The sequence below is a fragment of the Amblyomma mixtum genome, chromosome 1, assembly GCF_055824585.1.
Source record: "Amblyomma mixtum isolate Tamu chromosome 1, ASM5582458v1, whole genome shotgun sequence".
NCBI classification, from domain to species: domain Eukaryota; kingdom Metazoa; phylum Arthropoda; class Arachnida; order Ixodida; family Ixodidae; genus Amblyomma; species Amblyomma mixtum.
Window position 1 is genome coordinate 202,073,478 of NC_143012.1, and position 26,999 is coordinate 202,100,476.

Sequence of the window (26,999 nt, forward strand, 5' to 3'; positions counted from 1 at the left end):
AGGAAGGAATAAACCTGTTATAGGGGATGGGCGCAAATGGAGGCATGAAAACGCCGGAAGGATCGTTACGGAAGGAGAGAGAAAAAAGGACACTCCAACCAAAGGCTCACGAGAGAACCGGCGTTTGGCTGCCAACTCGGAAACTTATTCAGAGTTGACTATGCGGGAGTAGGAGACGGGCTTTTTAAACTTCCTTTCGGCCTAGATCCACTGCTCAAGCAAATGGTGTCACGCCTTATGAGTCACAATGGGTCACAAGAGTCACAATATACGTACAATGGGTCATCGCAGGTGCGCCACCGTGTGCGTCACTTGAGTAGGGTGCTAACAATGCGACATCGTGGGTTGACGGAGTGGGGTGGGGGTTTCTGCGATGTCATGAAGGCCATATAGATACACTGATGAGTGTATGCCCATTGCTTTCGCGACGTCGTAAAATCCGCCCCCGTCAACCCGCGATGTTTCGTTGTCATCACCCTACTCATGTGACACACATGGCAGCACAACCCCAACAAACAACCACCAGATCTGCACAGCAATCATAGAACTCGACAGCAAAACTGAAAAAATACAAAGCAACACTTTCAGATGCGAAGACATGATGTATCAGGCGTGTGTTTCGGTACATATCTACAAGAAGCCTTAAGTGGTTGGATTGGAGAGAAGTAGAGATAGAAGAGCTAATGAGAAGCAGTTCAGTTAATTACGTTTTGTTGATGACATGGCCTTCCGGATACCTTAAAAGATAAGCCTACCTGGATAACCTAAAGGATAAATTTCAATGCAAGATTGAAGATATCAACAGGTAAAACAGTACAGCTTGAATCAAAGTTTAATGAAATGCAAATCTTCTTCGCTGCTCTTTTGTTTTGAAATTATTTTTTCAGCAAATTAGACAGTCCGGAAAAAACCTCTTATGACAGCAAGGTAGAGAAGGTAGTAAGGAACTCGAATTATTTAGATCAAGTAGTTCCATATCGCATCAACGAGAAAAGTTACCAGGAGAATGGGTGCTGATAGGAGCACATTCGGGAGGAATTCTCAGCTTACGTTCAGCATCTTACCAAGATTCCTCCAAGGAAGTGCGCAGAATACTTGAATCTTGTCTTAATTTGCGCTTGCGTGTGGAGCCGGATTGTGGAGGCTGAAGGAAGAACTCGAAGCTAGAATATTGACTGCGATTTGAGCTATGGGAGGGAAATTATTGGATTATTTTTTGAACTTACTTTTAAAACCAATATCTAAATTTCTAATCTATGTTAGTTAAACATTGGGCGTAATAATTGCTATTTAACGGCTGGTTTTTGTGGCAGCGTAATACATCGGATCTTACCGCTCCATTTTTTTCCATCGAGAAGTCGTCGTTCAATGACAGTGACCCAAAAAGTTTGTGCAGGTTTCAGCAGAATGACCAGCTATATCAACAAGAACGCATGATGTCGTTACGTTGAACTTTCTTGAATGAAATGAAACATCTATCATACTGCAGATGTAAGCAAGCAATAAGCATCGCCATTTCAGTGGAGATCCTTGAGTTGGCGAGGATATTTTCTTAGTAGACTCAAATCATTCCAGCACAACCACAGCTGGCACGCGCCATGCGAGTGATATTCCAAGGAAAAAAAAAAGCTACAATAGGGATCTCTAACGAGTATCTTAAAATTTAAAACGCGGGTTTTCATTGCGGAAAATCAGGAAGTGGATATAATGGGTACATAAATACACGCCCTGTTTACAACGCAAACGCGGCGCTTGATAGAATGCTACTAATGCAAGAAACCCATCATAAATGCCGTAGGCGTGAACAGGGCCAACGTTCCGGGTGAAATGAAAAACAAATAAGAAATTCCTCTTTTTAACTGTGGCCTCGGTACTATCTTCTTTGCAATACTGCAGGAAACCTAGGCATAAAACGCGCACTATGTAGCGCTGCAGCGACAGTATAGCGGACGCCAAATATGAACATGCTTGCCGCCACGCAGCCTCCCGACTGCAGGCTCGCAGACAAAAATAGCGTTGTTACATGCATAAGGGATAATAATTTTACTCAGCGATATTTTTGTGCATGTTCTCCAGGCTAGAATTAAGCTCCGCAGCTATCGCCCAGTGACTGTCTGCGTTCTGCATGCACGCACATAATGCCTGCAGCTTCTCTTCTTATAGGCGGTGGGAAGAGCCATGCTCGAATCATGTGACCAGAAAATTCTTCCACTCGATCCATGGATGCTTCACGTTTGTGGCACAGACACCGCAATTTTCACGGTTACATCTGGTTTGAGAGGAGAAAACGAGCTTGCCAAGCATGATTTGCACCAACCATGGTTGATTCTGCCCTGTAAACAGCAGCAACCACGTTTAGCAAACACTGGTTATCTCAATCTCGGTTAACGCCGACCGTTTAACAAGGGTATAAGAGGTCAGCGGAAACCGTCGTTGCTGTAAACAAAGCCAGCAGCAGCAGTTCCGTACAACGGGCTAGCCCAGAACACCAGCTGGTGCGTGGTTGTCACCATTGAAGTCGAGTACACGATGGACTTAAGAGAAAGATTAACAAATCTTCCCCGCAGAGTGTACTTGTGATCTTTACACCTTAGGCAAATATTAAAATTGGTATACTTTCAGTGCAGGTAGATTAGGTTAAAAATTATATCTCGGACTTCCAGGTAGAGACAAAAGAAACCGAGGTATTTTGAAGTGTCTTATGATAGAACGCATCATGAAGCAAAACGCTTCAAAAGGTGCCCTGACTAGAGTTCTGTAGATCAGCGTGAGAATAATAAGATCGCTAGCTTTGCACGAATGAGCAAGTACGTGGCTTCATCTTGCCTGTTGGTTCGTGGCACGGACCTTGCTTCATCTGGTCACTAATAACAGCAAAGCACAAGAGGGAATTGTTCAACCGCATGACAATTATGAATCACAGAAAAAGAGTGGTGGAGCAGAAGCATTTATATCGCAAGATACATTTTGTTAAACATTTGTTCTCTGAAGTCATAAGGAAGTCCTACCACTTAAAACTACAATAGAGTTGAGAAACGCATGTTTTGCTTTGAGATTATAATTTCGCAAGATATATAGCAGGGATCTGCATCGAAAGGATGGTGAATTGTTCCTAAATAGAACTCAACTGTGAGTCGAATGAACTGACTAGTTTGGGAAGCATCGGACACTATTGCGTTTCTTGCTGCACACACGGGGAGGCTGTGGTTGCAGAAGTTTGCAGACGAAGTGAAACATGTCATGCTCCACCAAGCTCTCCGTGGTGTCGTTGTGGACTCCGTTGACTTGCACGTAGGGCACCGACTCCATAGGAGGCTTGAGTGCGCCCGTCCTCTTGCCCATCTCGTACAGAAGCTGCTTGCCTTCAGGCCCACGGCTGCATTTGTCTAGAACTGGCCAGTAGGTTCCCACCTTCTCCGCACATAGCTGGCCAGCTGTGGTCGGATCTTCCTGGCGGAACATGCAGGCGACGAAGTCTAGGAGCTTTCTGGTCGGGTGAACGTACTTGACAGCGCACGTCTGCACCTCATTGACGTAGCACTCTCCAGGACCGTGCTGGCATTTGAACGTAACGGTGCCGTTTACCACATGCACGTGAGCCTTTCCGAACGGAACAAGATCAACATGGAGATGCTCTTCGAGCTTCCCGTATGTTGGCCACAGCTGGTCAAGAAAAATGTCATGGCAGTCGGGACATAGGCCTTCATAGTAGACGGTAAGGTTGACAGAAGCAGCGTAAGTTGTAGGCCATAGTTGGGGCGCTATTACGAGCGCGCTGAAGAGAAGGGTACTCGCCCGAAGGTATCCGACAGCCCCCATGTTGTTTCAGGAAGCTGTCCTGTAGGCTTGGTACCGTGCACTGAAATGTGTCTTGCTACTCTCTTCCACTCTCTAGACACTCTAACTAGAATGGTGGTCGAGCCGTTGGGGCGGGGTGATGTAAATTATCAGAAGGCAAGGCGATTGGCTGCGATCCTGAAAGCAGCGCACACTTGGTGAGAAGCGAAGATAATTATCACGAGGGCTGGGGAGCTACTGCAGTGAAGAATGGAGCCTACCCACTATCACGAGGTTGTACTCTGTACATGCGGTGCCAAAATACTTTTCAAGGGCCACGTGCGATTACATTCTTGGCACAAGCGGATAAGGTAGAACAGGGCAGATAAATGTTGTTAAGGCCGACAGCCGTAGCACGTGGTGCTATACTTCTTGTAATTCCACGGCTTAACCAAATCACTTATATGCAAGGGACTGTAGCCGGTTGCAGTGCTGTTATTACTGTCACAAGGTGGGTAACGCGGAGCCCTGGCGTAACTGCCATGCCGCATGACAAGCTGATAGAACGCTGGGAACACGACCAAATGCCAGGCTCTCTTCGAGGAAAAAAGCTCATGAGTGAGCGTGACGTCACGCCGCCAGCCTTCGCAAACCAAGTGGTCATTAAATCGTCGCCTATGTCTATTTTTCGCTCTCTATGTCAGTCCCTAATGTTTTTGTGCAGATACGTTTTAGTGCCCGTGTCTGTGCTGCCATAGGCGCGGACATCTGCAGACAGTTTCCCCGCATTTGCACGCATGCGCACTCGCAGCGGTTACAGATATCAACGCACGCTATCGAGTGGTGTGATCACGCAAAAGGGGTGGCGGGGGGGGGGGGGGGATTTAGTTTCTTTTTACGGTTATGGGTAGGCTTCAAGGTTATTGCCACGCGCTCCCTCCCATGTTTTGTTTCCACCACGCGCGCTCCCTTTCTTGGCAGGCTCTCATTAGGGAGACCCCCCTGGTTGGATGGAAAAAACTTTATTGTTGATAAATTTAAAGTGTTCTTGACCCTTACGGGTCTCTGGGCGCTGTGGTCGATCCTTGGTCCAGGATGCCGCACTTGTCTGCTGCCATTGTGGCTCGGCGTACGAGAAATCGTTGAGCTTCCTCGTCCTCGCTGGCCAGCAGGTGCTCCCACTGCATCACACTCGGGTTTTTTATTCTTGGCTCTAAGTCTGCCTTAGGGCAGGTCCATGTGACATGCTCTAGTGTAGGTTTACCCTGACACCACGGACATTCGTGTGCATATTGTGTAGGGAAAATCTTGTGTAGTTTGTGCAGGTGCGGGTAGGCACCGGTTTGTAGTCTGCGCCAGTCAACCGCCTCCTCTTTGAGAAGCCTTTTGTGTGGGGCAGGGTAGCGTTTCCGCTGACCCCTGTAATGATCGAGTATATGTGAGTACGTGAGGGTAACTGGGTAAGAGGTGCCCGTGATGCAAATTGTTGAGTCTGCTCGGTTGACGCACCCTCCAGCTAATTCGTCTGCTGACACGTTGCCCCTCATCCCCTCATGTCCGCGAACCCACACTATACTATGTTCAGTGCTTTTATGTCTTCTCGTCGTGTGTAGAATATGATTGGCGATGCTGTCGATCCTGCCTCTTGCGTAGTTTCTGCATGCTTGTTTGGAGTCCGTCACTATAGTGAGGTGTTGTCCTGTTGCGTTGCCGTGCGATATTGTCAGCGCAACGGCAGCTTCTTCGGCTGCTTCTGTGTTTGGGCTGTTTATCGCTGCGCTGGTTATTTCTTTCCCTCCTTCGTCTGTTATAACGGCGATCGTTTTGCGTTGGTATCGGTACTTTGCTGCGTCCGTGTAGACTACGCCGGGATTGTCGCTGAGTTCGCTGCTGAGTGCTCGGACTCTGGCTTGTCATCTTTCATGATGCATACTGGGGTCCATGTGTGGGGGTATGAGTCTTACCCGGATGTTGCTTCTGTCTTCTTTATTAATTTGTTCCTTGTTTTTATTTGTGTGCCTAGAGGTAGCTGTAATTTCTTCAGTAGGTGTCTTCTCCTTCTGGTTTGAGCGAGTCTGTCTAATTGCGCACTACGTTACGGTTCTCGTAGTTTGTCGAAGGTGTTCCATACTCCCAGTGCCATTAGTTTTTCAGTTGGTGTGGACATTGGAAGTTTGAGCGCTTTTTTGTACGCTTTGCGTAGTATGGTGTCGATTTGTAGTCTCTTGCTTGTTTAGTTCGTGGTTGGGGAGGCTGTGCGTTACCCCGCTCGTGACGAGGCTGTCTGTGTGTCTTAGGGTGTCCTGTTCTCTCATCCCCTTCTTTTTACTGCTGACTCTTCGGACGATTCTAGCGACTTGGTCTGTAGTATTTTTGATAGAGGCGATGGTTTTGCTACATCGTCCTGTGTTTTGCAGCCACATTCCAAGTACCCTGACTTCCGTTTTCTCAGGTATTGCCTCGTTTCCGTGTGTCAGGGAGATTTGGGAGTCGTATTTTCGTGTGCCTTTTTTGGATTCTCACGTATTCTGATTTTTCTGCTGAGCACGATAATCCTCTGGCCCTGGCGATTGTTCAGTATGGTCGATCGCTCTTTGTAGCCGCACTTCTTTAGCTGCTGGGGAGTCTGTGGTTATCCATATTGTTATGTCATCTGCATACATTGCTGAGCTGATGTTTTCTATTTCGTCAAGTACTTTCATGAGTCCTATCATCGCTATGCTGAATAGTAGCGGTGATATTACTGAGCCTTGCGGGGTACCCTTGTTTGGCACCATGAAGCTCTCCGATCTTGTATTTCCGATGCCTATCGTGGCCGTTCGTTCCGTCAAAAAGGCTTTGACGTAACGGAAGGCCCTGTTTCCACAGTTTATGTTCTTGAAACCTTCAATGATGGCTTCATGTCCGACGTTATCGAAGGCTCCCTTTATGTTGAGCGCTAGCACCATGTGTTCGCCGCTTCTTGGCATTTCAGTGAGGACATCTTCCTTTAATTCTGGGAGTACGTCTTGCGTGGACGCCAAACATGAAGCCAAAACTGAAGCCAAACATGGCATCAGGGTAATATCCCTTGTCCTTCATGTAGTTTGTGACCCTTTCATTAATCACTCTCTCGTATATCTTCCCTAGACAGGAGGTTAGGGAGATTGGTCTTAGGTTTTCTATTTCGGGTCTTTTGCCCGGCTTGGGTATCATAATTAACTCTGCATGTTTCCAGGTTAGGGAGATTGGTCCTAGGTTTCCTATTTGGGGTCTTTTGCCCGGCTTGGGTATCATAATTAACTCTGCATGTTTCCAGGTTAGGGAGGTTGGTGTTAGGTTTTCTATTTGGGGTCTTTTGCCCGGCTTGGGTATCATAATTAACTCTGCATGTTTCCAGGTTAGGGAGATTGGTCTTAGGTTTTCTATTTCGGGTCTTTTGCCCGGCTTGGGTATCATAATTAACTCTGCATGTTTCTAGGTTAGGGAGATTGGTCCTAGGTTTTCTATTTGGGGTCTTTTGCCCGGCTTGGGTTTCATAATTACCTCTTCATGTTTCCATTCCGCCGGTACGGACCCTTTTTCCCAGATAGCGTTTAGGTACTTCGTAAGCTCGGCAATGGCCGTGTCTCCCATGTTTCTAATGGTAGCGTTGTTTATTCTGTCCTTTCCGGCTGCCGTATTCATTTTTGCTTCCCCTATGGCTGCCCTTACTTCTTCCGCGGTGATTGGCCTATCCATCTCGGGGTTGTCTTCGCCGGTGTATTCTTGATCTTGCTTTGGGTGCGTGGTTGTGCCGTAGCAATTCTCCCTCAGAGCCTTTGTTAGTTGGTCTTCCGTTCCAGGAAAGGTGTGGATTAGAGTTTTCATGGACTTGCCGCTTTCCGTTTTGGTTTTTGTTGGTCTATCAAAGATCTTAGTATATTCCAAGTTCGGCCCATGCCTAGTGTTCCTCTAAGTGTTTCCGTGAACTGTTGGCAGTTTTGCATGGCGATGTTGTCTGTGTGCTCTGATGCCTTCTTTGTTAGTTCTGCGATCTTCAGCTTGAGTTTCCTGTTTTGTTTTTGCTGCCTCCATCTCCTGATAAGGCTTCTACGCGCTTCCCATAGGTGGAGAATGTGGCTGTCTACGTTTGGGTGTTGTTCCGTGTGAACGATCATCTTCGTGTATATTTGTCTGACCTTCGTAAGCTCCGTGCACTACTCTTCTATGTTGGTTATCGGTTTTATTGTTTCGTCGCTGTGGTTTCTGAAGGCTTTGCAGTCTGTTATTTTGGTAGTACCTAGGCATCTCTTCATTCCTCCTGCGGCTATTTTTAAGTTAAGGATGAAGTGATCGCTCCTTAAGGTATCCATTGTATTTTCCCATTGGATATTCCCGTTATTTTTTGAGAAGGCTAGGTCAGGCGCGGTGTCTTTGCAGATTCTGTTTCTTATCCTCGTCGTAGTTGTGGGGTCGTTAGCTAGCTCCATGCAATATTTTTCTGGGCTTTCTGCTATGGTTTTACATTTGGCATTAAGTATTTGGTACCCCCAACTGGGGTTTGCTGCATTAAAGTCTCCTAGGATCAACAGTCGGTTTTGGCCTGCCGTATCGCTGGCTTTTTTGAACAGTTCGTGTATTCTGGGGTTCTTTTGTTTTGGGGGGCTGTACACGTTTATGATGAAAGCGCTGTCATCCGCTGGTTCTTTAGGTACAATTTCTAGTACAGTGTGGTGTACGTTCGTATCCGTTATCTTGGCCTTGCAGATTGCCGTAATTGACTTATGTACTATGGTGACGGCTTTGCCGGAACCGTCTCCGTCATAAATCTCGTAGCCTGTTATGCTTGTTGTAGCTCTGGCCCCGTATTCTTGGATGGCAATGATGGCATTGATGTCCTTTCTTGTTTAGCCTTGTGTGCTTGCCGTTAGACATTTTGTGTTCGTGCTTCCTGTTCCTGACCACCCTTGCCCCTGCGCATACGCAGCGTTGTTATGGCGGCGGAGACGCGGCTAGGCGCGTCGGCTGCGTGCAACGACGCCGCGTACCGAAAGCCGTTCGCGGTGTACCTTGTGCTAAAGGTCCTAGTCACGTGGTAGAGGATTTGCGCCAGATTTGCGGGCGGCTCTACAGCTGTACAGCTGCAAGCTTGGTACGTTGCCAGTACTGCTCCTCGCCATGGCTGGCGTCGTGTCAAAGCATCTGAAGAATAAATTCTTAGAAGTCATTTGTTGGATTTAAAGAACCAAAAAGAATGTAGACTCGATATGCACCATCTATCGAGACATTTGTGGATCTTGAACGGGGCCTCACCTCCATCGAAATAAATTTCCCAACGAAGCAAGGTCCGTGCATGCGATTTATCACGGCTGCATATCTATCGACATTATGCTTGCGCCATCAAGTCAGCTTGTAAAGCACACGCTAAAATAATGACACGGTGTGCACCGCGAGTGGCTTGAAGGTATCATTTGACTGTGAAACAAAGATACTATCACGGTGAAAAGAAATGCCAACACGGAGCGTGGCGCAGCCTAGAACCGCTAGTACGAGATTTCGAGATTGTGCTCTTCGCAGAGCACTGGTGTAGTATTCGTGTGCACTAGGCGCCCGGTTGCTGCAGCTCAGGCGGTAACGAGGAGGTCGAGGAGGTGGTTCGGTTTATGGTGGTTTAACGTTCCAAAGCAACTATGGCTATGCGGGACACCGTAGTGAAGGGCTCCGGAAATTTCGACCACCTGGAGATCTTTAACGTGCTCTGACACCGCATAGTACACGCGCCTCTATGATTTCGCCTCCATCGAAATTCGACTGCCGCGGCCGGGATCGAGCTCGCGCCTTTCGGGTCAGTAGCCGAGCACCATAACCACTCAGCCACCGCGGCGGCGAAGGCCGACAATCTCGCCACCGCCACACAGCAGTCTTCTACTAGCAACGTTCCGCTGGCCCTCGAGCATGTCCGTGTGGTGAACAACGATCACCTCCGTCAAACACCTGGACCCACGTGCCACGTGAGGAGAGCGCATCTCCGTTGTCGGCGCGCTCTCACTGCCGCGTCTCCAGCGCGCGACGATCCTTCTAATGCCCGTCGGCTGCGTGTGGCCCGGGGTAAGACAGGTGAGCCACAGGCTTTCGCTCGGCGACAAGTTCAGTGATTGCGGTGCAATGGAGGCCTTCCAGCATATGCTACTGCGCTGTGTCGCTTTTGCAAACCCGGCTCACGAAATGCTCGCGGTGTACAAAGCACTTTGCATCCCCCAGACAGTTTACGGCGCCTCTGTAGCAGGGTGCGCATCATTGATAGAACATACAACATTAATGAGCCCCTGTGCATTCATCAAGAAGGCCAGCTTGACTACGCGCTTGCACATCGCCAGGTACTGGAGCTTTCCCAGGAGCTGGGGGAGGGGGTGTGTCTAGGGGGCTTTTAGGGTAGAGGAGAACTATAGACATAATTAATTTTTCATTTTTATTTCCATTGATGTGTTGCGTAAAATAAGTAAAGTTTACGGCTCATGACAAAGATGAAAAAAATTCCTCATCTTGTTGAAAACGAATGCGTTAAGAATTAAGGGGCTGCCTTGAGAAAAAGAAGCAGGTGGGCACACCTACCCTAGTTTGGTGCGCAGAGAAATCACTGGCCACGTAGGGCGCGCGTGATTGCACGCTGTGTGTTCTCGTGCGGGTAAAGCAGTATTGTCAAAAAGAAAACTAGGGGATGGTTTAGGTGTCATCTTGACATACTTTGCGTGGGTCCTCACGACGGCTTCAGGTGGCGGGAAGTCCATGCTTGAGTGTGACCTCTAGGGCCCAGCTCACTCTTTGGGGTTGTGCCCCCGGATCCGATCTGAGCAGCGCAGCTCCCACTGATTTTAGCTTGAGGGTTGGAGTCCGTGAGGGTGTAAGCCCTTATTCCACTCGCACTGTATGAAATTTAGATTACCTTTAAAATTGTTGGATTGGGGTACATGAGGCAACTTGCTCCGATTTGATTAGGTATTTATGCTGGGGGAAGGGTATTTTAACTTTTAATTCCGGCAATGGAGTACGATATCCTGATATGCGACCATGCGCTTCCTCGCCGTTCGCAGGTGCGGGTTGTCCACTGCCCGGTCGACGATCCTCGGGCATGGCTGCGGGAAGCCGTGTTTCCCTGATGGCAGGAGTGGTATGGGACCCATATAATGTACTTTGGCGGTTTTATTGGTTTAACTTTGGCTAGGATGGGAAAGGTTTGCGTGTGTCTTCTTTTAGAGAACACCGTGTGGGCTTCTTCGGACGATATGCGGCCTGACACCCTACCCCCGCCGGTTGTGCAATGTGCCACAAAAGCGATTATTTAGGGACAGGACGCTAAGTCCGCGCGGCTTTGTATATGTACAGTATATATTTATGTTGTGTAAATATGGTCAGTGCACGGTCACGAGCGGTTTTGTTTCGGACAGTGCCTGGACTTCTTGCAGGCGAGCGGCTCGAGCTTGTTCAGCTATTGTATTTTTTAAACACTGCTCATAGCTCTACCCTGTCCTTTCTCGCAGTCGCTGCCCATTGTCCTCGCTGTCCTCTCCCTGTCCGTTTCATTTCCGGCAGCCGCAGCTGCGGTGCTTAGGATAATAGCAGTTACCACGGCCGGCAGCATCCTTTACTTCCTTTTTCTATTTTTCTTCCAATAACCCACTACTACTATGGGCAAGCGGCGCAGTGCTTGCCCTTTGAAAAGGAATGCAAACGAAAGCAAATAAAAACCAAACAAATGCTCGCGCCGAGCAGCCGAGAATAGGGAGGACTGTAGGTAGACCTCCGTCACTGCTCTTGCACTGTTTCGGAGCTATTTTTGGAGTTTTCAGCCAAGCATAGACGAGGAAATCTGGCCATTTTATAGCGGTGTCAGCATGGTGCCTATATATGTGTGGCACATTTTGACGGACATTCGGAGCACAAACGACAAAGAGGGAACAGAGGTTGGTTGGTTGGTTTATTGGGGTTTAACGTCCCAAAGCGACTCAGGCTATGAGGGACGCCGTAGTGAAGGGCTCGGGAAATTTCGACTACCTGGTGTTCTTTAACGTGCACTGACATCGCACGGTACACGGGCCTCTAGAATTGCGCCTCAATCGCAATTCGGCCGCCGCGTCCGGGATTGAACCCGCGTCTTTCGGGCTAGCAGCCGAGCGCCATAACCACTGAGCCACCGCGGTTCCTTATAAATTGAGCCACCCAGCTTGCAGTTCTCGCACTCTATGGTACGTTGACGTAGTGCGTCAGAGCCGGAATAATACGACTTTAACATTAAAACGGACGTCACGTCTTTAAAGTTAGCCCTGTCCTTGCGTGGCGACACCTGTTTCAGCCATTCAATAAGAGAATAGCACTTTTTTATTACATCGACCAAATTACTGCCGCCGCCAAGTTGCTTGTATTCGGTCAGGTTTCAAGTTCCCTCAAATAAATAGCGGGTCCGCAAGGTCTTACGTTGTTACGATAAAAAAGGCACAATGCAAGGTCTCCTGTATGCTGTCATTGCTAGCTAGACACAGCAGCTCCAGCCGATCATCCTTTTTTGCTACCCTGCACTGCTGGTTAGCCTTTGTGTCTGTTACGTCACCCTGCACGTGGACTGAGAAAGAGGATGGTTCAAGTGCCGTCATACTAATGAAAGAGGGGGAAGATTTCACCCTTTATCGTTCTCTTCTTCTTCGTGAGGTGGCGTTCTGCTTCTCTAATGTTATGTATAATTTTTCACATTTGCCTTTTGGGCGCAACCATATTTCCACGGGGCTGACCCAGCAGCGTTCTGATTGACAGCACACTTCTGACTGGCAGCACACATTGTTGTGTCAGGTCTGCAGCGCGCCTTCTGTTCCTATGAGATGCTCCTAGAGCCAGAACCATGACTGCGTTCTCTTAATTCATAAGCGGCATGTCTGAAATGCTGGAAGTCACTACACCAAAGCTTCCATCTCACATGTAACTGGCATCACAAAAGCACTCTACAAACTTTGAGTGACCACTGCTTCAAGCATTCAAAACCCTGTTTAGGAAGCGAGAACACTGCCGCCAGAACCTCCCGAGAAAAACGTATACGTTGTATCTGTTTTGCTTCTCAGTTACAACGCGAACTCGCCATCTCAGTGTCTTGTCAGATTGGGACTATGCCGCATCGCAGAAGCGCGGCGCGCTCTCTGCAACTTGCAATGTCACGCGAGTTAACTGGCTGACGGAAATGTGAAACCACCTGCTACATGTCCGCCTGCCTCTTCTACGGGACCGTCGAGTCAAGGCTGCAACTGATTTCGTTTGCTCAAACCACTCTTCACAGCAGCACGATCCTGGCGCGCGAATGTGTTAGTCACGTGGTTTTGTTGGCATTTTGCGGGCTTTCTTTGGAGTGTGTAAAAAAGACACACGCGAGGGTTTCCTTATCGTAAATGATGGAATGGGGTTTCTGAAGGCGTTCTACAACTTTGGAAATCCAATCCATTTTCTAAAGTCAATATTTATTAATTTAGATAATTAAATCAATCATTCTGTTAATTAACTGACTGCGGTGCGCAACATGGCTGCCACCGATAAGCAACTGGTATCACTGGCCTGTCTCAAATATTTAATTTCTTAACCCTCGGCTCAAGTTAGCGGGGACACCAGGTATATCGAGGGCTTTAAGGCACGAACGAAAGACGCCGAGGTGTTGCAAAGTGTTTCAGGCTAGAAGGGGTACCCACCATTCCTATCACGAAGCGAAAGGGGTCAATAGGTACTTTAACTGAAAGCTCTGGACCAGCTGAGGAATAGTAAGCTATCTAGCTTTGCAAAATTCAGTAAGTACGTGGTTTCATCTTGCTTCTTGGTTCCTGACACGGGCGTTCGAACGACCGTGCACATTGCTTCGCCAAGCCACGAATAAAATTGAACTAGAAGAAAGCGTCGTGCATGACATGGAGACTTTTAGCCAGAGGAAAGTAGACTTGCGGGAGCAGAGACGTTTATTTCGCCAAATGCATTCTAAAAACTAAATATCTCCCCCAAAAGTAATGAAAGAGAAGTGCCACTTAGAACATGAAAAATAATTGGGCAACGCAGGGTTTACTTTCATATTATAACAATTTCACAACTCATATAGAAGACACCTGTATCGAAAGGACGACGAAGTGTTACTAAGCAGATCTCAGTTGTGAACAGAATGAACGGTCTAGTTTGGAAAGCATTGGACTCTCCTGGGTTCTTTGCTGCACACTCGGGGAGGCTGTGGTTGCAGAAGCTTGCAGGCAAAGTGAAATAGGTCGTGCTCCACCATGCTCTCCGTGGTGTCGTTGTGGACTCCGTTGACTTGCACGTAGGGCACAGACTCCATGGGAGGCTTGAGTGCGCGCGTTCTCTTGCCCATCTCGTACAGAAGCTGCGTCCCTTCTGGTCCTGTGCTGCATTTGTGTAGGACTGGCCAATAGATACCCACCTTCTCCGCACAGAGCTGGCCAGCTGTTGGCGGATCATCCTGGCGAAACATGCAAGCGACGAAGTCCAGGAGCTTTCTGGTTGGGTGAACGTACTTGACGGCGCACGTCTGCACTTCATTGACGTAGCACTCTAGAGGGCCGTGTTGGCACTTGAAGGTAACGGTGCCGTTTACCACATTCATCTGTGCCTTTCCGAACGGTACAAGATCAACATGGAGATACTCCTCAAGCTTCCCGTATGTTGGCCACAGCTGGTCAAGAAAAAAGTCGTGGCTGTCGGGACATAGGCCTTCATAGTAAAGGGTGAGGTTGATAGGAGAATCAGAAGTTGCGAGCCATATACGGGGCGCTATTACGAACGCACTAAATAGAAGGGTACTCGCCCGAAGGTATCCTACAGCCTTCATGTCGTTTGAGGCAGCTGTTTTGTAGGCTTGGTACCGTGCACTGAAATGTGTCGTGCTGCTCTCTCCCACTTCTTACACACTCTACCCAAAATGGCAGCCGAACCGTTGGCGTGGCGAGATGTAAATTATCAGCAGCGCGGGCAAGCTAGCGCGATTATGAAGACAGCGTACACATGGGAAGAGGCCAAGAAAATTATCACGAGGCCCGGCGGCCTATTGAAATCAGCAATGCCGCCCACCCGCTATCACGAGGTTGTACTGTGTACATCCGGTGCCAAGATACTTCAGAAGGGCCACGTGCGATTAGGCTCTTGGAAAAGTGGATAAGGCAGGACCGGGCAGACAGAAATTGTGAAAAACACGTGGCGGAGCAGCCGTAGCATGTGGTATTCTAGGTATAACATCTCCCCTGCTGTATCCCATTCGGTTATACGCAAGAGGTTGTAATCAAGATGCTTCTTGATAAGCGCTGCTGTAGTTACTGCGTCATGGCAAGCGACGCGGCGCCCAGGCGTAATGAGCGCGTTGGGCTTTAGCGTGAAATCAACCTTGCAGGAAGCAGTTTAAATTGAGTTTAAACATGTTTGTCATGCCTCTGTTATAGAAGCATAAGTACTTGTGTCCCAAGCAATAGGAAAGACACCGTTATTCGCACTACTTATCACTGACTAACCTTTTCAGGAAAGCATCTGTGTGCCGCCTCATTACAAGTTGATGGAGCACTGGAACGTTTTAGCTTAAAGTCAAAGTCAAGTTTATATCAGCATCAACGTCCACTGCACTGATGTGATGTTAAAGCGCAGGGGGGGGGGGAGGGGGGGAGGAGGGCAAGTCAAAAGCCTAAAAAGGCTGGAAAAGGGCCTGCACCCCGTTGACAGGTCGCAGAGCGACGCAGAGCCGATATGATAAAAGAGGCTGGCAGGTTGCATAACAACAAGAAAAAATAAATAAAAAAAACACTTGGCAGCAAAAACAAAACTAAGTACAAGTGCATTAACATGAAGAAAAGAATTACAATGGAAATCAAATAAGGCAAAATAAAAGTTGAAAAGCTGGGTACAATGTAAGGGCGATACTAAGGAATGTTACAACATTGGAAACTTGAGAAAAAAGCGACAATATACGTGTAAATCAGAATCACCGAGGGGTCATAAAGAGCAGAGAGTACATTTTTGGAAATTAGCAAAATGTTCAGAAGTTTAATACACACGGTAAGGTGCATCGTAGCTTGTGGCGACCGTAATTTTTTCGTGTGTGTGGTAACTGCCATTGTCTTGTGTTTCTTGTCTTAGAGACATTGTACCGTAATTTCATAGCTGTAAGTTCTTTGAGGTAAGGGTCGGTATTTTTCATTGAGGTCTGGCAGCATGACGCAAGCACTGAAATGTAGGGATTTGTTAACGGGGTGATATTAAGTTTTTCAAGAATGGGCTTGGTGTGTGCGTCGTAAACCGTGTTTGAAATGATGCGCACTGCTTTCTTATGTAATTTGTGTGTTTTATCTAGGTTGGTAGCAGTAGTAGTGCCCCAAACTAAGTAACAATATCTTATTCTAGAAAAACAGAGACTGTAATAAAGCATTAGCTTTTTCTATTGGGGCAAAAGGAATCGAGGGCGTAATAATATCCCACCACTACGAGATGATTTGGAGCAGGTCGTCTTAACGTGAGCGTTTTACGACATGTTTTGTTCGAAAAGAACACAGAGACTTTTTTCCGCCGGACACCATTTCTACGGTAGGTCGAGCTAGCTAAGAATGAAGTTTACGTTTATTGACTATTTTTGGAGTGGAATACAACTGCTTTGGTTTTAGAGACATTTATAATAAAAAAGTTTATCATATTCCAATTTGGTAACAATATAAGTACACAATTGGGTTTAGATTCCAACTTAGTCGAACTAGGTCCTGGAAAGAAAAAACTTGTGTCGTCGGCATATGTGCTAAAAGAAGTGCCATAATTAATTTCTACTGTGCCGTTGACGTAGATGTTGAATAACAGTGGTCCGAGAATAGTGCCTTGAAGAACGCCACTCCGGAGATGTGTGAAATTAGATATGTAACTATTTATTTGTACTTGCTGTGGTTGATTATTTAAGTAACTCTGCAAACGATTCAAGAATCTACCTCGAAATCCGTAATGTTCTAGCTTAATTGTTTGAGTTTGAGTTTATTAACATTTTAGTTCTCAGTACAGAAAACTAAGGGCCGGGGACAAAAGGTACAATACCTGTACCTGGCTGGGTCCCCTGACCCCACAACAAAGTTGGTAGCGATGCACTCCTAATAAACAAATCATAAACTAACGAAGAAAAACGAACAAAGCACTTTGAGCGAAAACAATTTAGCATGATATTTGAAATTGTGCACAACACTCGTGCCAACATTTAAACAAAATAAAAACTGTTTTATCAAAACCTTGTGCAGAAACCATCAGAAAAATACAGAATCCATCAGGAGAGACACTTATAATCAATAATGTAAAACAAATGAGTATGATAAACATAAATCAAATACAGTCCATTCCATTCAAAAGCAGTCACTCGAAAAGAAAGTACACATTATAGAAATTCACAAAAACCGTGAACCCAACTACAACCACACAATGAAAATTTCGCGCAAAAATCTTTTCAATGTATTAATAGAAGGATAATTAATAGCTTCAGCTAACACCGCGTTCTCGTTTAAAGCGTTGGGAATAAGGTATTTCATACTTTGTAATCCATAATTTGTTCGTAAACGTGGTAATATGTAATTTATTTTCCTGAAGCAAAAGCTGTCATTTTTCATGAGATATGTATTATCAAAGCTGTGGGAATTTTGTTTCCTTTGGGCGTATATGTAGAGTGCAAGTTTGTATAAATAGAGCTGTTCAAGATAAAAAATCCCATATTTCTTGAAAAAAGGCCTTGTGCTCTCATTATAATTTAAGCTTTCCAGAGCCCTAATGGCTTTCTTTTGCGTGATTGTTAACATTTGCAAGTTACCTCTAGTTGTTTTCCCCCAAATCCAAAGACAGTAAGTTAAGTGAGATTGGATGATTGCATAATATGTATTTAATCTGTACCTAGTTGGAATCAGGTTCTTCACCCTCCATAATGCTCCAACTAATTTCGACATTTTTAATTTCAAATGATTTACATGTTCATTCCAGCTCAGAAACTCTTCAAAGTGGACACCGAGGAATTTAATGGTTTTTGTTTGCTGCAAACTTTCAGTGTGGAAGGTGAGATTAATTTCGTAGTCAATAGGTGTGTTTCTTGCTCTGAATAGGATATATTTTGTTTTCTTGATGTTTAACTGCAAATCATTGCTAATAAGCCAGTTCGATAAGTTACATAGCCAAGTGTTGGCTGCTTCTTCTATCTCTTTCAATTTTGATCCGGAAAGAAAGCATTTGTATCATCAGCATACAAGAGTATGTCTTGAGTGAAAGGAATATTTTCAATATCATTAATATAGAACAAAAAGAGAAGCGGACCTAAGATTGACCCTTGTGGTACACCCTTATTTATAGTTCTCAATTCGGACACATAATCACCCAGTTTAACGAACTGTTTTCGATTACTTAAGTAGCTTTGAATTAAGTTATTGGCATGTCCCCGAATTCCATAAGCATTTAGTTTTTCGATTAGTATGCGATGGTTTACGGAATCAAACGCTTTCCTTAAGTCGAGGACGATGCCAACTGTAAAAAGCTTTTGTTCGATATTCTCGATTATCTTCTCTTTAATCTGAATTAGTGCTGTTTCAGTCGACTTATTTTTGCAGAAGCCAAACTGTTTGGGAGAGATTAAATGAAAAGCAGTTGCATATGCAGCAAGTCGTTTATGTATAAGGCATTCCAATATTTTCGCAAAAACACTTAATAGCGATATGGGGCGGTAGTTGTTAAGATCGTCTTTTGAGCCGCCTTTATGTATCACTGTTAGCCGTGCGATTTTAAACTCATCTGGAAAAAGTCCACTGCGCAGGATACTATTGTATAAATGTGCAAGCGGGGAGGCTAGAGTTGAGGCTACTGACTTGATTGGCAGTACCTTAATATCGTCAGGACCTGGAGCACTATTGCTCTTTAAAGAATCAATAACTCGTTTGATCTCGCCTTCATCAGTAGGGTGTAAAAAAAGCGTGCCTTGTGTACAAGTATTAATGTAAGTGTCTGGATCTAAATCTGATCTATCCCACATCTGGTCTATTGCAACTGTCAAAAAATGTCTATTAAATCTTTCACAAAGTTCAACACCACACAGTGTTTCACCCTGCGTGTTTAACTCCGAGAGACAAGTGAATTCAGGTGTCATATTGGTGACTTCTTTGTAGACCTTCCAAAATTTTTGAGGTTGATCCGCGCTGTGTTATGACTTTTTTGTTATGACCAATGATTTTGAAATACTGACAGCAGCTTGCAGAGATACCGTTATTATTGTTGTATATAGACCTCCTTCGGGCAAAACAAAGGATTTCCTTGAATACTTCGATGGAGTATTAACGCAGTTGTCAGTTTCTGGTCGATTTGGAATAGTTGTTGGGGATATTAACATTGATCTGCAAAGCGTTAGTAGTGTAAGAGTAGTGTTATTAATTTGATCAAAGGCCATTGAGAAGTCCACAAATAATCCTAGTGTGTAGTAGTCACTTTAAAAAGAGTCCAACATAATTTCTTCTTCTTTTAGTCGCACTGTCTCTGTTGAACGATTCTTTTTAATATGTGGTGCTTTGCAAGAAAGCGGATAATTCTTTCGTGCATCAATTTTCCAATTCCGTTACAAAAAACTGGTAAGGTTGACATTGTCCTGTAATTTGTCGTATTGTTTTTATGGCGTCCTTTAAAAGTAAGAAGCCCTGTCGAAAAGATTAAGTTCACAGCATGTGCTAACAAAGGCGCTAAGATATCAATGGCATGCTTAATTGGTTGGATCCGCAAGTCATCCACATCAGCGCACTTACTGAGTTCCAAAGACAAGAACACTTCTTTGACTTCAGGCACAGTCACTGGAAACAAAATTGCGCTTTCTCGTGTTCTGTTCTTCAAATAGCTTATGCAGTAGGGCGCCATGCTTACCGCACGCCACTGGGGCAGAAAGATCATTAAAGGCTTCAGCGAGCTGCTGACCGGTAAGGACTTGTTCACTGGTAGTCAACTTCTCTGCACAGTTGCCATGGGTTGAATTGCGGTTTAAAAGAGAAATCAGTCGCCTCCAGATAATGTCAGATCGCTTGGATATGTCCTTGTTTAGCAGGTTTTCGAAGCAATGGCGCTTACTTCTACGCAAAGGTTTCTTCGTTTTATTTTTTATTTCTTGAATGATTTAAGGTCTTCCGAATTCCTGGTCTTTAAAAGGCGCTTAAGGAGAGTTATTTTTCATCAAATGTCCTGAGACATTCGAAAGTAACCCAAGGCATACGCCCTAATTACGTTCCTATTTTAGTCACGCACGGAAAACATCTTTGTAGTATGCTTTATTTTTTTCTATGAGATGGCCGTATGGCTCGTCAGCATCTTTGGAACAGTATACTTCCTTCCAATCAGTTTTAGATAGGAAACTAGAAAGAAGGTCCATTGTTTAACTATTTATATCTCTAAATGTGGCTAGATGAGCCTCTGGATCTTTTAACTGGAGTGGACGCCCTCTAAGCTCTAAGCAAACTGGCAAGTGATCACTCAAGTGTAAAGCAAAATTACCGGAGCAAAGCGTTGTGTTTTTACAGTGCGTAATAAAAATGTCAAGCAGCGTTGACGTATTCAACTGGGTGCGCGTTGGAGCCGTGATAAGGTTCGTACATGCATGTGCTGTTAATAAGTTACAAAATTGGTCTCGACGGCATGAAGGGCTCAAGAGTCTATGTTTTAATCGCCACCTTGAATAAACTTTTAGTTATTGCCAATAATCCAACCTAAATGTGGGTCGTGAAACAAAAGAATATTTCCCATATTTCCTCCAGAGGGCCTGTATACGATCGAAAAAATAGTAAATGTGCTTTTTATTGCCAGAGTTTCGTAGTCAGCTCAAACTATTGACACCGAGCTGACCACATCGCAGTCAGAAGTGCTTTTGATTAGCAGCATAACACTACCACCTTTTCTTTTTTCGAAAGACACGGCTAACTTTTTTGCCTTTTAGAAATAGTTGTGATTGTGCCGCTCCCCTCATCCTTCGCACGGTGTTTCGTCTACGAACGAAGCAAGTTATTTAGGAGCTGTGTTGCACAGGGAAAGGCAGGGAAGTAAAGAAGAATGGGTGTCAATGTCTGAGAATATTAAAACAGCCATAATTGTGGGGCCTTAATGCTCTGACGAAATTGTGGCCGAAGGTGTCGCGCTTTGGTGATCCTCTTTACGGGCAACGTAGCTCACTTACAGAGAGGACGTGCAGTCGAGTCAACAGTTTCTGTGCAGCATAGCAGTTACAGGACTGTGCGGAGGAGCTCTTGATACAATACTTGTGTATAAGACTGCGTGTTCGTGGGTAATTTGCTTTAGATTGCCTGTTGTGTGCAAGCGATCGATGTCTTAGTGTCCTAATGGAATTCGAGTCTTTGTCACTATGTGATGATGCTTTGTTTTTTAGCTCTTTGTTGAGCACCCCTCTGCGTATCCTATCATGTCGTTGCACACAACGCCTGCCACAAAAGCAACCGTGCACTGTGCGCCACCTCCTAATTGTGTGCCAAAAGGACAGTCTACCGGTTCCGGTGTGGCCACAAACGAACATACTAGGCTCAAAGCGAGCGCTGATGATAAACTCCTAAGACTGCTAACTTTAGATTGTCTTCGGGACGCAGCATGAAAAATGTTCAAATGAAAGGAGCATACGCTACATAGCATTTGGTCACGACATCTTGTGTTTGTGGTGTGGTATAGCAGAAAGCTAAATGAAAAGCCAACTGGCACAGCCTGCAGTCGATTAAGTTCATTATTAGAGTTACTTGTACAGAGTAGCAGGCTATGAGCACGCGACTACTCTTTATATTCCACTGGCTGTGGTCTTCCTTCTCTATCAAATTTCCTGTCCTCACTCCTCCGACTTTCTGCCAGCTCGACAACCTCCCTTTCTCTTGATACCCGATTTATAAACATAAAGTGGCAGATTACTAGAGTATAACAAAGGCAAACAAAAAATTAGCCAGTAATCCTGTAAGAACCGATTGAGTAGGGCATAAATTGAACTTGGGAGAGCGCCAATATGCATGAAAACAATAACGACTGATAGGCCATAAAGAGACATGCAGAGATAAGATTGGGTTAGGGAACAAACGCCAGTTATTATTATCGTAACGGAAATTAAGGGGAAATGAACAAGAGCGACGGTCCATTATTCTAACGGAGTGGATTCCAAGAGAAGGAAAACAGCACGGAGCGTCAGAGGGCCATATGTACAGAGGAGGCTAGAAAGTTTGCATTAATTAGATGGCCGGAGACGGCACGGGATAGAACGGAGAGAGAAATGAATAGACAGGACAGGAATGACTAGCAATCAGTAAGAGATGCCCCTGCGCTCCGATGAACATGAATGGGCTGATAATGATGAATCCTTAGCAGCACTGTGCCTCCAGTAGTTTCACTTTATCGCTTCATCATTTAGGGTGAGTTGTGGAAGAACGCATGGTTTTCGTTCGGAATGAGAGCAAGATTAGTATTTAACAGAGACATTTAACACAGCGCGTAACACCACTGGTAATTGAGGACCGCTTGCCGAGAGTGCGCATGCGCACGGGGCACCGGCGCGGCAGGTGCGCACAGAGCTGGCCAGCATGCGGCGACATTTTGCGCTCTCATGGTAATCTGCACATGTGCCATGATGGCAGACCGAACGCGGTAGGTGGTAGCTGTTGCGGTGCGCCCTACGCTAGAGGTCTCTAATGAGCAACAGACCGGTTGACTACAGCACCAATGGCTGCTATTTCTTCGAAGGACGCTTGAATTAAAGGAGAAGAAGAAATGCGTTTTACATGGTAGGGGCCTTGTCACCTCTTGGCCTGTATACGAATGCGCATGTTGACCGGTTTGAAGTAATGCCACGGCGCGCATGGAAGACTTTCGCTGACGGTTGATATACATGACGTGCTGCTGAGGAGGTTTAAAATTATCCATTGTTTAAAAATAAATTTCTCAGAGAAATGAGAGCCACATCAACAGAGGTCTTTTTTTCCACGTAAGCATATAGAACAATTACGTCACTGTACAAAGTATTGTGACTGGCCTAATGTGAGCACTTCTATCCAAGGCATCGTAGAGACCCGGTAAAGCAGATGGAGCATCTGTATGTTAACCGGGCTGGCCATATTCCAAAAAGAAACAATTTATTGCATTGCACACTGGCGCAAACAAGTTTAAATAACCAACATGTCGCGTGAAATGCGGCTTACTCCAGCTGTAAAATGGTCAATAGGATTGCTGCTTGTTAGCGCTTTCTTTATGTTTGGATGGTGTGTGGGTATGTTTAGAGCTCGAAATTACTGCTGGGGCTTCGGAGAGACGCCGCAGGAGAGGACTCCGGTTTACCGCGTTTTCCGGAATACAGTGCCCAGTTAACACGCTTCTGAAATTTTTCACGCTTCGAGGGCCATACAGTATATCCATTTTCAAACTGTTCCAACATACAATTGCATTTACAGTGCGATTTTCACTGCCATCCAATTTCGGACGGTGATTCTTGCACTTCGCTTTCTTTGATATGCTGCTGCTGACTTCAACACGTGCTTACCGTCAGAGCTGCTATCGCAAGTTGGACTGATAACGCGCCTAAGTACTGTCCTTACGTCAGAAATAATGCACGTGGCTGATATATGCGCCTGGCTTCGAGAACACATGCATGTAGCCTCGGCTATATGGGAAGTGGGCGTCGCAGACTTGTTCCCTTGGCAGGAAAAGTGAAGTAAGGGTGAAGACGCTGAGAAGCTTTTAGTCGATTTGGAAGCGTTGGACCTTTCTTTTTCTCCGAGACCCCGATGCACTGATCGTGACTGATGCACTGAAACAAAACAGTGCTGGTGGTCGTGACATTTGCAAAGTGAAACCGATAATTTGACATTGAAATGCTTGCTTTGTGCTTTGGTAATGAGTCCCTCACGCGGCGGCCGCGTTTCGATGGAGGCGAAACGTAAAAGGCGCCCGTATGCTGGGCGTTGTCAGTGCACGCTAAATATACCGAGGTGGTCAAAATTAATCCGAAGCCCTCCACTACGGCACCTCATTCTTGCATTTTTCTTCCAGTGCTTCCTTTACCCCTCCCCTTACGGCGCGGTTGTGCTGTCCACCGAGGTGTGTGAGACAGTTACTGCATCATTTCTTTTCCTCAAAACCAATTTTCATTTTTTTGGATGTCTACGTAAATTTTATGCGTTTATTCCACGTTAGGCGTCTGCAGAATAAGCAGCGGGTGCGAATAATCTAGTATATTTTGCAGTCGGAATTGAGCGGTGCATAATGTATCCCGTGCAGACTACGGTCTTTAGCATGTAATAATTTCAAACACTTGTTGTTTTTGACGAGATCTGACATAGAATGCATTTAATTTGCGCTTAGTACATAATATCGCTCTGAAAAGATGGTGAGCTATATTGCCTGAGGTTCTGACGTACACTGACATTATACAGCTCACGGCCTGTTCTGCATTCAGAGACTCCATTGTGCCTATTCATACCACCTCGGAAAGCAGAGAATCAGATGCACAAGTAGCAAAACACCAATTTATTGTAATATTGCATAACTTTTAGTTGTGGCCGCATGGAAAACACGCGTCTTTTGCACTTTGAAAGTATATTGCATTTGAACATTAGCAGTGCTACTGAAAATACGCTTGGTTGAAAGCGCGATGGGGAACATGACTTGCAAAACAGCGCCCACCAGAAGATCTTTTGCACACTCGAGGTGGCTCGGGTTCGAGTAGCTCACAAACGAAGTGGAGTAAGTCCCTCTGCACCTCGTCTTGCATAGTTTCATTATGGAAGCCGTTGATTTCAACGTAGGGCACGTACTCGATGGGAGGCTTGTGTCCCCGCGTCCTCTTGCCCATCTCATACAGAAGCTGCGTTCCTTCTGGTCCCGTGCTGCACCTGTCGAGGACCGGCCAGTCGGTACCGACCTTCTGTGCGCAGGGCTCGCCTGCTTTGGTGGGATCGTCCTGCCGAAGCATACAGGCAACGAAGTCCAGGAGCTTCCTCGTAGGGTGCACATACTTGACGGCGCACGTCTGCACTTCATTGATGTAACACTCATCAGGACCGTGCTGACATTGGAAGGTAATAGTGCCGTTGGAGACCTTCATATCAGCGTTGCCGAATGGTAGAAGATCCAGCTGGAGGTACTCTTCGAGCTTCGCGTATGTTGGCCATAGCTGATTGAGAATAAATTCGTGGCAGTCAGGGCACAGTCCTTCATAATAGAGAGTGAGGTTAATGGAAGTCGCTGCAGCTGGGAACCACAGTTGGGTCGCAACGACTAAGAAGCTTAAAGCCAGACATCTTCCTCGAAAGAAACCGGTGGGTGTCATAACTGTTTTTGACCGTTGTACGCTTACTGCCGCGTCGTGCAAGCTAAAGCGTAAGAGTGTGTTCTTCCACAATCCTTGTAGTTGATGAGGCTTGGAGAGTATTTGAGCACTCCTGAGCGACAACACTATCTACTAGCGGCGTTTTGCGAAACGAATGTTATCTGAAAGAAAGCGCACCCACGTTCGAACGTTTCGGCGTCACGCGCTGCTTTCAGATAACTTCGTCTCACGTGCTTCGACAGCCATCGAACGACTCTGATCCTGATAAGGCGTCCTACGCGCTGCGGAATTATCAAATCGCACGAACCTGGCCTTTAGTGCCCTCCAGGTCTTGCTGTTTGACCTCTGTAGTTCGGGACTACAGGATCTTTATTGCAGGGTACGAATTTCTCCCATTCTCTTCAACCCTTAAACGATGGTGAGAAGACAGGCTTCTGCCGCAAAATGTATTCACAAAAAGATACAATGATACCAGAAAGGTCTGAAAAGTCTGAGAAGGTTTAAGCGCCTAGCCCTCCCCTGTTCCCGAAATCAGAGCTGAGCCCTTTATTTATCTCGCAATAATTGATGAAGCAAGTAATTCAACTAAAATTGCGTCCACAAATTCGGTAAAGTTTTTTACAATATGCTGTGGAGCCTCAGTCACTGCAAACAAGCTGCGGCAAGTCGCGGCACTGCTCCACGAAGACACTGAACTAGCGTATCCTGCAGAGAAAGTAGACGCAAGGCAGAGTTTTGTACACGAAACACGGATAGTGTGAGTAATAAGGGGGGGGGGGGGGAGGAATACCGGCAACTAGCTTAAGTGTTTTTTATGGCGGGCCGGTTGCAGATTCAGCATTTTGTAAGAAAAATTCACTTCAGTCGAATAAGCATGATAGCAGAGAATTATTACAGAAAAAAAGAATGAGTGGCGTTGAGATGGTCTGATGCGATGAATCGCGTAAGCAAAATGCGGTTTTAGAATGATTCCGTATAGGACTTTTCTGCGTCATGCTTTTCCCTTTTGGCGCATCTCATTGCTTGAAATTTGCTGTAGTCCATTTCGCTTTGCTTTGGCTAGGCTTCATGGCTCAGTAATGATCGTAAGCTTGCCATTTGCTGCATTTGCTCTTCGCTTTACTTTGGATGGCTTTTTGTTCGTTTGTGATCTCATACTGCTTTTTAACGTGCGGTCTCTTAGTGATCCCGGGGCCCTACACTCGCCGCTCGCTTGGGGGAGTTATTGCAGCCGCTGGTGCAGATTTTACCTCTCGCATTCCGTTGGCGGATGGAGAGGGGGCGTCTCTATCTCGGCTCCTGCGGGCGCTGGAGGTGTCGCTCGGCGGCCATCCAGAGACAATCGCCTGCAGTTTCGCCTGATGGCGCTCATGCTGCTTTCTCAGTAAATCTAGTCACTGCCTTTGGACGGAGCTTATCGAACAACACGTTATTTTTCATATCAGTTCGGCGGCCTGCTCTATGTATGCAATACAGTTTTCGAAAGAAAAATTCTGCGATCTATTTACTCAACGGGAAATCATTCGCACACCATGGAAGATTTGATTGAAATTTCTTACGAGCCTTGTCAAGAGTCTCTACTAGATTTCTTATATCGATATTTAAATTTGAGTGCGGGATGCCTTATAAGCTGTAGAGAAGAGCTTTAGAGTGGCTATAAATCACAGAATGTGACTTCCATGTTTCTTTGCTTTTCTAACACACAAATAGCATTTGTCTATTTGCGTCTTTGATAACATCTGAACGCCACACTACACCTTCTTTCGCGCAGGAACTGAAGGTTTCTTTTCTTAACTGCATCGTGTTCTAAAATGCTCGTATCTGGGCTACATCGTATTTATGGTCATAGTTGCGGTAGACCGCGGTAAGAGCCTGTTAGATTTAACAGTTACGCTACGAGAAAAAA

The 26,999-nt window shown here is 45.8% G+C and overlaps 3 protein-coding genes across 3 annotated transcripts; all 3 read right to left on the reverse strand.

Annotated features, from left to right (window-relative positions):
• Positions 1-2,941: 2,941 nt before the first annotated feature.
• On the reverse strand, positions 2,942-3,892 carry LOC149370565 (gamma-interferon-inducible lysosomal thiol reductase-like). Its single transcript, XM_089583695.1, has one exon. The coding sequence runs from the start codon at positions 3,817-3,819 to the stop codon at positions 3,148-3,150; it is 672 nt and encodes a 223-aa protein (XP_089439821.1). The 5' UTR covers positions 3,820-3,892; the 3' UTR covers positions 2,942-3,147.
• Positions 3,893-13,698: 9,806 nt separating this feature from the next.
• Positions 13,699-14,726, reverse strand: LOC149370566 (gamma-interferon-inducible lysosomal thiol reductase-like). The gene has a single exon (XM_089583708.1). The coding sequence runs from the start codon at positions 14,597-14,599 to the stop codon at positions 13,928-13,930; it is 672 nt and encodes a 223-aa protein (XP_089439834.1). The 5' UTR covers positions 14,600-14,726; the 3' UTR covers positions 13,699-13,927.
• Positions 14,727-24,276: 9,550 nt separating this feature from the next.
• LOC149370567 (gamma-interferon-inducible lysosomal thiol reductase-like) lies at positions 24,277-25,534 on the reverse strand. The gene has a single exon (XM_089562268.1). The coding sequence runs from the start codon at positions 25,091-25,093 to the stop codon at positions 24,386-24,388; it is 708 nt and encodes a 235-aa protein (XP_089418394.1). The 5' UTR covers positions 25,094-25,534; the 3' UTR covers positions 24,277-24,385.
• Between the last annotated feature and the right edge of the window lie 1,465 nt (positions 25,535-26,999).